The sequence below is a fragment of the Gavialis gangeticus genome, unplaced genomic scaffold, assembly GCF_001723915.1.
Source record: "Gavialis gangeticus isolate Ggan-Ray unplaced genomic scaffold, GavGan_comp1, whole genome shotgun sequence".
NCBI classification, from domain to species: domain Eukaryota; kingdom Metazoa; phylum Chordata; order Crocodylia; family Gavialidae; genus Gavialis; species Gavialis gangeticus.
In genome coordinates, this window is record NW_017728997.1 from 23,613,015 (window position 1) to 23,624,751 (window position 11,737).

An 11,737-nucleotide genomic window follows, 5' to 3' on the forward strand; every position below is an offset into this window, starting at 1 on the left:
CAGGGGAGGGGCGAGGTGGGGGAGGGGCGGGGGTCGCGGACCTCGCGCGCGTTCTCCTGCCCCACGAGCCCGGCGCCCGCGGGCTTGGCGGCGCCGCTGTCGTCCAGGCCGAGCCCCTTGACATGGCTGTGCGCCGCGATGCGCTGCGTCTTCGACGTGCTCTTCACCTCCTCGATCTTCATGGCGACAACAGCGGCGGCGGCGACGGTTCCCACGCGGCCCGCGCGTTACCTAGGCGGCCGGCGCTACGGTCCCGGCCCCGCCCCCCGCGCCGCCATTGGGTTCCTCTGCGCCAGCGTGGCTGCTAATTGGGGCTTGCTCGCATCTGTCACAACGCGGGGTTGTTTTTCCTTAGAACCCGCCCATCCACTTCCGCTTGTGCGTTGTTTAAAAGGGTCCGCGCCACCCCCTTGCTCTGCACGGGGTGGCCGGAGAAGGAAGGTTCTGCGGGACATTAAAGGCCACTGCCTCATAACCCGGGGGAGCGCCTTGTGTCTTGTTGGTTGGAGGGGGAGTGGGGTCAGGGCAGGTCCATGCAGCTTTCACTGGCAGTGACCGAGAGCCCCTCTCCTCTGTCCCCAAACAGTTATTTTGGTTCTCAGGCTCAGCTGCTGCATGCAGCAGGGGTGGTAAAGCTGTCTTTCTGGCTCCTGTCCCCTGGAAGGGCCTTTGGTTTTGTGGTTATTGACTTCTTTGATGTTTTTGTTTTATTCCTTGCTGTGTTTCCATGATGACTTATCCATGGAACTGGGAAACTAATCATCCTGCTGCCCCTCTCCCTCTTCAAACTGAGTGAAGAGCTGAGGTACTGACCTGACCCAGCAATGGTCCCAGTAAGCGATGCCGTGTGGATGCCAAGTCCAGCCCCTTTCTGGAGCTTGGTGTTAGCAACTAAAGGAAGAACTGAAGTGGGGCTTCATTTCTTTCCACTTACAACATAAGAACCGCTGTTTTTGTTTCCTCATGCGGGAGGGCTGCCCTGATACTGCTGTCCAAAAAGGGGGACTCCTGTGATCTGAGCAAGTGGCACCCAGTCTCGCTCCTCTGTATGACTAAGGTCATAACAAAAGTCATCTTGCTGTGCCTGAGGTCTGTTTCACCTCAACCAGATATACAGTTGCAGGGTGCTCCATCTTTGACAGCTTGTACCTGGGTGTGAGACCTCCTTGAGCTTGCTCGCAGGGACAGCCTGTCATTTGCCCTCCTTTCCCTTGACCAGAAAAAGGTGTTTGACAAGGTGGATCACAGGTACCTCACAAGCACGCTGAGGACATTTGGCTCTGGTCTCTGCTTCGTGTGGTTTCTCTAGGTGCTGTATGCCTCCACAGAGTGGATGGTCAGGCTTGATAGGACACTGACAGAGTCCACAGTGGGGAAAGCATCAGGGTTGCCCATTGCCAGCCCAGCTCTATGTCATTGCCTTTGAGCTGTTCCTCTGCCTGTTGCTCAAGCAGGTGGTAGGGCTGGTGCTTGAGGAGCTGGCCATGAGAGTGGTTCTGTCACCATATGCCAACAACATGATCTTCACTGTCCAGGATGTGGGTGACCTGGTACATCTGGAGACCTGCAGATACATATACTCAGCTGCCTCCTCTGGGTCAACTGGGTCAAGAGCTCTGGTCTGACAGTGAGTGACAGGTGGCAGGTGAGCTTGCTCCCACCTGCGCTCCAATACATCCAATGGAGTGTGGGCTCACTCCTCCATCTGGAGACCTGACACAAGCTGGAGATCAGGGCGTTTGAGCAGCTGCAGGCATGGGCAGGACTGTTACAGTGTCTCTCCCTTCATGGGAGAACACTAATCATCAACCAGCTAATCCTGTTCATGCTCTGGCATCATTTCAACACCCTGGCCATGCCCCCAGATCTCCTGGCCAGTCTCCAGAGATGGGCACTGGGTTTCTTCTGGCTGGGACATCACTGGTTCTTTGCAGGTGTCCTGAGACACCCCATGCAGGAGGACATGAATGGCCTGGTCTGCCTCTGCAACCAGGTCCACACCTTCTGCCTTCAGGCCTTGCAGAGGCTCCTGTACAGTGCAAGTAGCCAGGCAATGTGGTGCCTGATCGGCTGTGCTTTCCTCCACTGCCTCTGAGGGTAGTGGTGTGACTGACAGCTCTTCTCCCTGTGAGATTTCCCCAAGCAGGATCTGGAGGAGCTTGCCAGACTTCTACCAGTACCTCCTTAGGGCCTAGAGGCTGTTGTTCTGGGTCCCCAGACACAGTAACCCAGGGCGTTGACCTCCTCACCGAGACCCTGCTGAAAAACCTTCAGCTGATGGTGCTGGTGACAGAGGTGCCCTAGGTGCACTGGAGGGTGGTTCTGGCCAACATCACTCTTGTTGGAGACCTTGGGTGGGGCTGGGTTTGCTCAATTGGGCCCAGTTCTGTTCAATGTCTTCCTCAATGACCTGGAAGATGGCACAGAGTGCACCCTCAGCAAATTTGCAGATGACATCGAGCTCTGGGGAGTAGTAGATATGCTGGAGGGTAGGGCTAGGATTCAGAGTGAAATAGACAAATTGGAGGATTGAGCCAAAAGGAATCTCATGAGGTTCAGCAAGGACAAGTGCAAAATCCTGCACTTAGGACGGAACAATCCTGTGCACTAGTATAGGTTGGGGGCTGACTGGATGGGCAGCAGCTCTGCAGAAAAGGATCTGCGGGTTACAGTGAACGATAAGCTGAATATGAGTCAGCAGTGTGCCCTAGCTGCCAAGAAGGCTAATAGCATACTGGTCTGCATTGGTAGGTGTATTGCCAGTAGGTCAAGGGAAATGATTATTCCTCTCTATTCAGCACTGGTGAGGCCACATCTGGAGTACTGTGTTCAGTTTTGGGCCCCCCACTACAGAAAGGATTCATAGATGTTTGGGTCAGAAGGGACATTAGCAGATCATCGAGTCTGACCCTCTGCCCTGGGCAGGAAAGAGTGCTGGGGTCAGATGACCCTAGCCAGGTGCATGTCTAGCCTCCTCTTAAAGACCCCCAAAGTACGGGAGAGCACCATCTCCCTTGGAAGCCCATTCCAGATCCTGGCAACCCTTACTGTAAAGTTTTTCTTGATGTCTAACCTAAATCTGCTGTCCTGCATGTAGACAAATTGGAGAGAGTCCAGTGGAGGGTGACAAAAAATGGTGAGAGAGCTGGGGGACATGATTTATGAGGAAAGACTGGGGGAACCAGGCTTATTTAATCTAGAAAAGAGGAGACTGAGAGAAGACTTAATAGCAGTCTTCAACTACCTGAAGTGGGGTTTGAAAGAGGATGGACCTAGGCTATTCTCAGTGGTAGCAGAAGACAGAACAAGAAGCAACAGTCTCAAGTTGCAGCAAGGGAAGTTTAGGTTAGATATTAGGAAGAATTTTCTCACTAGGAGGGTGATAAAACACTGGAATGGGTTACCCAGCAAGGTGGTGGAAGCTCCATATTTGGGGGTTCTCATACCCCGGCTAGACAAAGCTTTGGCTGGAATAATTTAGTTGGGGCTGGTCCTGCTTGAGCAGGGGGTTGAACTAGATGACCTGAGGTCCCTTCCAACCCCAACTTTCTATGATTCTACCTCTTCCACTGTGCCAGGCAGGGGAGGGCAGATCCTTCTGCGCTGGCCCGGTGCATAGAGCTGCCCACACTGTGTGCTCCCTTTCGCTTATTCCAGGAGGTAAAGGCTGCACTACCACCCACTGCCTTCACCTGTATTGACAGATCCTGTATGAGGACAGTCCCCATCCACCAGTATCCCCCAGCACTCTGGAGCCAGTTTTGGGGCACTGCCTCAGCAGACTCCATGACACTCCCCACCCAACCATTGTAGCAGTCTGGGGGATATCAAGCCAGTCCACCTCCAAACAATTCACTGCTGCCAGCTCTACATGGTCATGCTGTGCTCAATCCATCATCCTGTCCTCATGTCCTGCCCTGACAAGTGGTGGGACACCCTAGATGATGACACGAGCAGAGCTGAGGGTCCTCAGTGGACAAGTCTGTATTCTATCTTGATTCCACAAGTCACCGGGGATCTCAGCTGGCAGCTTCTCTATGAAGCCATCACCATGGGCACGTATTTGGTGCACTTTACAGACACCCCTGACACCTGCCCCTTTTGCCTGCAGAGGGAGACCAGGGCGCATGCCTACCTCGAGTGTGCCAGGTTGCAGCCCCTCCTCTGCCTCCTTTAGAACCTCCTGCTGAGGTTCTGGCTGCACTTCTCCCTGCACATTTTTTGTTATGTACTCTGTGTCCACAGCCCCACTAAGCTCTGGGATATCTTGGTCAACTTCCTCCTGGCTCTGGCCAAGCTGGCCATATACAAGACCAAGAAGGAGGCTCTGGCTGAGGGAAACCTGAGTGAGTGTAGGGCTGTCCTCCTGTCACTCCTCTGCTTACATCTCTTGGCAGTTTCACTGGTTGGCATCCACAGGCTTCCTTGACTGATTCAGGGGGCAGTAGGCACTGGCTGGGCTGCTCTGCTTGGTGTCCCCTTCTGGATCCCTTGTTATTAACCTATAAACTCACTCCCCTTCTTGTTGTTTTTATTTGCCCCAAGAAATTAGTTTATTAGTGGCCTCCCTCATTAAGGGATGCTTATAGTTTCATAGTTGTTAGGGGCTGAAAGGGACCTTGCAGATCATCGGGTCCACCCCCCACTGCACATGGACAGGAAGGTGGGCATCAAGACATTTTCTAAAGATTGCCAGGATGGATGACTACCACTTCTGGGGGAAGCCTGTTCCAAACCCTGGATGCTCAGCTTGTAAAGAAGTTTTTCCTTATGCTGAGCCTGCAGCGCTCTTCAATCAGTTTATGCCCATTATTTCTTGTCCTCCCCTGGGGAGTGTTGGTGAATAGATGTTCCCCCAAACCTTGGTGTATGCCCCTGATATATTTATAGGCTGCAACCAAGTCCCCTCTGAGTCTTCTCTTCTCCAGGCTGAACAATCCCAAGTCCCTCAGCCTCTCCTCATATGTCTTGTTCTCCAGGCCTCTAATCATGCATGTGGCCCTCCTCTGGACTCTCTTGAGCTTCTCCGCATCCTTCTTGAAGTGTGGCATCCAGAACTGGACACAGTACTCCAGTTGTGGTCTTGCCACAGCCAAGTAGAGTGGGAGATTAACATCCTTTGCCTTGCTCGAGATGCCTTGGTGGATGCATGCCAGTGTTTGGTTAGTTCTGCCAGCTACAGCATCGCATTGATGGCCATGAACACTGTGGGCCCCTGGAGGCTGGTGGAACATGGCAAGCTCTTGCAGGCGGTGGCAGTGTGTTGGTGGCTCATGCTCTTTTTGTTGTCAGTCATGACACCCAGGTTTTATCAGTTATGGTGCTGGCAAGCAGAGCACTGCAGAGCTTGTAAGTGTGTTGAGGATTATTTCTCCCCAGATGGAGCACTTTACATTTCTCTGTATTAAGTGACATCAGGTTGAGGTCTGCCCACTTCATGAGCCTGTGCATGTTGGCCTATATTGCCAGCCTGTCTTTGAGTGTGAAAATGCTCCCCCCATAGCTTGGTGTCATCAGCGAACTTTGCCAGATTGCTTGTAATACCTGAATCCAAATGTTTAATGAACATATTGAAGAGCCCTGGTCCAAGTACTGACCCCTGAGGGATGCTGTTAGTTACCCTCCACCAAGATGACTCAGTTCTGTCAGTCAATACCCTTTGGGTCCTAGCACACAACCAGTTACCTAGCCACCAGGCTGTGAAGTAGTCGAGCCTCAAAGCCACATTTTCTCAATTTGACCATGAGGACATTGTGGGAGGCCAGGTCAAAGGCCTTTTTGAAGTCCAAGTATATTACATCAATCTTATTTCCCTTATCCAGGAGGTGAGTAACCTGACTGTGGAAGGAAATGAGGTTGGTCTGGCACAACCTGCCTGTAACAAAGCCATGTTGTCTATCCTTCAGAATACTACCTTTAGTTAGCCTGTGTGTGATGGTTTCTTTGATGATTATCTCTAGGATTTACCTGGGATTGAGGTCAAACTGGTTGGCCTGTAGTTTCCTGGGTCCTCCCTTTTCCCTTTCTTAAAGATAGGTAGCAAATTGGCTTTTTTCCAGTCTTCTGGACCCTCCCTGAGCTCCAGGAGTCTTCAGATAACTTCTCCATTGGTCATGTGATGATGTTGACCAGTTCTTTTAGCAATCTCGGGTGTAGTTCATCCAGTCCTGTTGACTTATAGGTATTTAGCCTTTGTAGGTGCTCCCCGAGAAGATCTATGTCAACTATGGGAGAGTGGTCACCCCCACCATGGTCACCCTGTATCCTGTCAAGCAGACTAATACTCTTGGACTGGTGGAATACCGATGTGAAGTATTCAGGAGTTTGGTTTTGTCCTGAGTGTTGGTTAACAGCCATCCCATTTCATTTATCAGGGGCACTATGCTTCCCTCGTTCCTTGTGTGACTTCCTACGCATCTAAAGTCTTATAGTTTTTCATGATGGGTTAGCCCATGACCCTATGGCACATCAAATAGGCCTGTGTCACACAGTGGCAGAGAGTGGATGCTGAAAGGGGGAGTCAATTGAGGATGACCAGGTTTCCCCCTTCCCCCCACTCCTGTTCTTCTCTCACTTGCAGCCTCCATCATAATAAGGGCTAGGAAGTTCTGATTCAGAGGCTGTATCCCTAACTCCTGTGCTCAATAGCTAGAGATGCCCCTTTCCTCCAAGAATTTGTCCAGTCCCTGTTCAAATCCCCAGTTCATTCTCCTTTTCAGCATCCACTCTCTGCCGCTGTGGGCGCATCTACACAAGATGCCACGTCACCATAGCTTGTCATTACGATGACATAGCGTTGGCAGGTGTGAACCATAACGTTGACGCTACTGTGCAGTAGGGCTGGAAAAGACCTGTGTGCTACCAGGACTGCGCAGTAATGGTGGTTACTGAGCAGTCATTTAGTACTTGCTAAAGTACTAACTTGCTAAAGCAAGTACTAAATGACTGTGCAGTAACAACTGTGCAGTTGGGTGCACATGTAGATGTGCCATGTGTGACACAGACCAATTTCATAGTTTCATAGTTTCTAGGGTCGGAAGGGACCTAAGTACATCATCTAGTCCAACCCCCTGCCATGGCAGGAAAGATTACTGGGGCCAAACGACCCCAGCAAGGTGTTCATCTAACCTCCTCTTAAAGACCCCCAGGGTAGGGGCCAGCACCACTTCTCTTGGAAGTTGGTTCCAGACCCTAGCTGCCCTGACCGTGAAGTAGCGCCTCCTGATATCTAGCCTAAATCTACCCTCTACCAGCTTGTGACCATTATTCCTGGTCACTCCTGGCAGTGCTTGGGGGAACAGGGACTCCCCCAATGCCTGCTGATCCCCCCTGACTAGTTTGTAACAGGCCACTAGATCCACCCTCAGCCTTCTCTTGTGGAGGCTGAACAGGTTCAGGTCCCGTAGCCTCTCCTCATAAGGCCTGCCCTGCTGCCCCCTGATCATACGAGTGGCCTGCCTCTGGACCCTCTCGATGCTGTCCACATCCCTCTTGAAGTGCGGCGCCCAGAACTGGACGCAGTACTCCACCTGGGCCTGACCAGTGCCGCATAGAGGGGGAGGATCACCTCCTTGGACCTGCTCGAGATGCATCTGTGGATGCATGACAAGGTATGGTTGGCCTTCCTGACTGCTTCCCCACACTGCCGGTCCATGTTCATCTTGGAGTCAATGATGACTCCAAGATCCTTTTCTGCCTCTGCACTGACAAGAAGGGAGTTCCCCAACCTGTAGGTATGGTGCCGATTGTTCCTCCCCAGGTGCATCACTTTGCACTTGTCAGTGTTGAATCCCATCCTGTTCTCATCCGCCCACCCTTGTAACCTGTCTAGGTCCGACTGTAGCCTGTTGCTCCCTTCTAGAGTGCCCACATCCCCCCACATCTTAGTGTCATCATCAATATGATGTGCCATAGGTACATATACTTGTCATATACTTGTGCCATAAGCCGTCTCCATTCTGGCTGTAGCTAGCACGTAATATGGGTCACTGATTTTTCTTTTCTCCCCCAGTAATTACCCTACATCTTTAGTGGGGTATTTAAAGACTTGATCTGGGGATGGCTAACAAAATCCTGGGTTCTTATGCAGGTTCTAGAACTTACTTTTTAAAAAAAGAAAACATTTTGCAGGTGTTTAATGCAGTCATTAAGTGTTTGGGTTACTACTCAGATTATGTTTAAAATGCTAGAAAGTGGAAACCTTTAAACTATAGAGTGCTTTGTTTGTTTAAGATATTATCACATTGGCAAAGGTAATGTTTTACATAAATAGTTAGCTGTGTTAGTCTGAAGAGGGGCATAGATTTCATTAGTCCGTAAGGTGCAAATCTATGCTGCTTTTGCTTTAAGTAAAAAAATCAGTATGACAGGTTGGAAGATCCTACCTGGTAACTATAGCAGTAATTCCATTGCAGTTTTTCCTGCTCTTTCCAAATGTACTTGTAAAACTATAGAAATGATTTTTTAGGTGAGGGGAGACAGAAATGTGCCCACATTTATGGGAAAGGTGAGTAAAGTGTTTAATTTACAGTACTATGGAGCCTCCAGTTGGGTAATTTCTGATCTCTTTCTGCTTTATAGTAATGTTTTTGGGTATAAATGCCATCCAATAAGGAACAGACCCGGTTTGTGACTATTTCTGTTGAGTCATTCTACCTGTTTATTTTTACATAATCCATTTAAAAACTATAAGCATCTGCCTATGGAATGTATTAAATATATCATTTATGCATATTCTAAGGCTCTCTTTGTATATGTAGGTTTACACTCAACTAAGAATTACTACTGAATCTATCTAAAGGTAAGGTATCCTTTAAGTAATAAGAAAAAGCATGTATACTCTCAAATTCTGTGTAAGCCTGAAAGAACATATTTGCCATATAATAGAGGCTGCTAATCTCTATGAAACAGGAGAAACTGAGCAGTTTTACATAAGACATAAAGCTTTCACTATGCAACAAACAAATACACAACTTTGATTTCTCCAGTGCATTGGAACTGCCGCAAAGGTTGTGAGCAGCTCTGCTCCTGTTTCAAGCATCTTCCGGTTCTGAAAAGGCAATTATCAAGGTTTGAGTGTTGAAGACTATATAAATAGCATGAGGTCAAGGCAATGGGTGGTTTTCATCTTAGTGAGTGGGACAACAGAAAGAACCAAGGGATGAGCTGTATGGCCTTTGTCAGCTTTAACAAAAATCTGCCCTGCCAGGTTTTGCAGGTTTGGCATCCCTTCTGAAACTGCAGCAAAGGGTAGCTAAATTCATCCACACCTGTCAATCTTTACATATTTATTTGTGGTGGAGCACAAGGGCAGGGAAGCTGGGAGTGATCATCCTTAATCATTTTAATATGACCAGAGGGTGGATAGCAATGTTCCACATCTCAAGATCTGCAAGTGAAGGCCTCTACAGATGTTTTGTAAACATTAACTGAGAGCTCATGGAGGAACTTTAGGTTGGAGATTAGGAAGACCTTCCTTAACATGAGGAAAGTTAAGCACTGGAACAGGCCACCTAGGAGAGGCTGTGGAATCTCCACGCCTGGAATTGTCAACAGCAGGTTAGACTGGGATGGTTTAGTCCAGGATAATCCTGCAGGAGGATGGACTAGATGACCTCACGAGGGCCCTTCCGGCCCTACTTTCTTATCTTATGTTCCTAATTCAGCTTCCCAAATCTCTAACAAAGTAGGAATTGTCCCTCTTTCAGACCATGGGGAAATTGTGGCAAAGACAGACTAAATGTTTCAACTAGGATGGAAGTAGAACACAAGAATTTTGGCTACCAGGACTCTCCTCTGTTTAGTAGGTAAAAGCTTCACGCTGTGATGAGAATATGTTTTCAGTGATCCTCTAGTAATTTTATTACATAAAAGAAACACTTCCTGGCTTTTCTAGCTATAGTAGCGTTTGGCCTGAGGAAATTGTACGAAGATTTGATTAAGCACACAGTAACTACTTCACCCTTTGCTCAGGTGAGTGTGACATCATTCCAGAGGTCTGCTTGTCCATAAGTTGAGAATGGTTTGCCTTGCTTCATTGCACTGGTTATTTTGTTCAACATTGCATGTTACTTGTTTTGAGTGTTTTTGTCCTGAGTTTGCTATTTTTCAAAATGGAAGCCATTTATTAGCGGTGGGAGAGACCCCCTTGCCCTGTCAGACCACACAGGATTATCTTGTATGTTTCCCAGATGCAACAGAGCAAAAGTGGAACCATATTCAAGTTATAAGATTGAACTTAAGCAACTTAAGGAATCTACTATAATTGAAGTCTGATGTGAATTAGCATGTAGCATTAGGAGACATCAACATAATACTGAACTTGAACTTAACATGATTTTCTTGACCTTGGCTGGCCAAAGCATTTATTCTGAGAGAATAAATCCACCCTGGATGGTAAGTATGAGTCGCTGACCTCTTTCTTCTGTGCCAGTATTGTTTCTTAAAAGAACTTGAGTTGTCCTTGAGACCTTAACTGGTCCTCTCACATTTTAGATGCTTTGAGCATAATCCAATATTTCACTAGCCATTTAAGCAGAAAAATAATACCTGCTGTTAACATAGTCTGAGCTGTTATTCCCCAGGTTTAATCAACTCATTTTACCAACGTTTCTCTTGCCCCCCTCCTCGAGGTCTCCTCTTTGGCACAGACGTCATGTGATACCTGAAGTGGGAGCTAGAGATTTGCAAGCTGTTTTCCTAGACTAAACGTTTGAGGTTACAGGACATGGCCTAGTTTCACATAAGCTTTCAAATTTCAGTGGGACATGCTGAATTCTGAAACTGTCAAACAGTGTATTATTTTTGGAGAGAGCGTGAGTGTGTGAGTGTGTGAATGACCTTTACATTTTTACCTTACCCCAGAAGTCTGACTTCCTGCCCTCAGTCCCAGGAGTCTTTGAGAGCTTTAGCAATTAAAATGATTTTTTTCTGAAGCAAGAATTGAGTACAAAAGAAAAATGAAAATGGAAGGAGAATAGTAGATTCAGGTAAAGAGGACAAAAAGGGTTTGTACCATCTTATTGGGGGTTTTATGATGTGTGTAAATGAAGCTGGGAAATCCTAACTGCCACCACCAAATTTGGAAATATCAGGACCACACAGTCATTTTTTTCTCTATCAAGGATCTGCTAGAGGTGACCCTTGGAGCACCCAGATAGGTGGACTGGAACTTGCCTCAGTCCTTCATCAAAAGCAGTGATTTGCAACCTTCTTAGACTTGAGGCAGCCCTCAGAAAATGCCAGCTCTTAGTTTTCACTCTTTTTTGACTACAGAAAAATAATAGAGCAGTTTTTCTTGTTGTAATGAACTCAGAAACTACTTGAAATCTCTGGGCTTATCTTGTGAATCAGGTTTGCATACCTAACAGTGATAACATTGTGTGGTACCTTGTAGCATCTTTGAAAGGATTTCAAGGCACCCCAATCATCCCTCTCACAGTTCACCAGGTTTCATGTCTTTAGGGTCTGTGAGATCAGAAAGATGCTCGTTTTTCAAACATAAAAGCAGTGCACTGTTTAAATCATAATCCTTCTGTGTACATGGAGGGCCTCATAGCACTGGAACCTTAGAGGACGAACTCCTTGGGTGAGTCCCCACCAGTGGGAACATGTTTCCCTGGGGACAAAAAGCAGTGACACAATATGTACTTCTGCTACTTTTCCTTGGGTAACACTTGCGTGAAGTGGCTAGTATTTGCTTCGGATTCGGCCGATTTGGGGGACAGTGATTCGATTC

The 11,737-nt window shown here is 48.1% G+C and overlaps 1 protein-coding gene across 1 annotated transcript in view; it reads right to left on the minus strand.

Moving 5' to 3' along the window:
• The window catches only part of RUVBL1 (RuvB like AAA ATPase 1), a 24,689-nt gene extending 24,432 nt beyond the window's left edge, over nt 1-257 (minus strand). Inside the window, exon 1 of the mRNA XM_019504945.1 lies at nt 42-257. Coding sequence (XP_019360490.1) covers nt 42-182 — 141 coding nt within the window. The 5' untranslated portion in view covers nt 183-257. The remainder of the gene's footprint in view (nt 1-41) is intronic.
• Between the last annotated feature and the right edge of the window lie 11,480 nt (nt 258-11,737).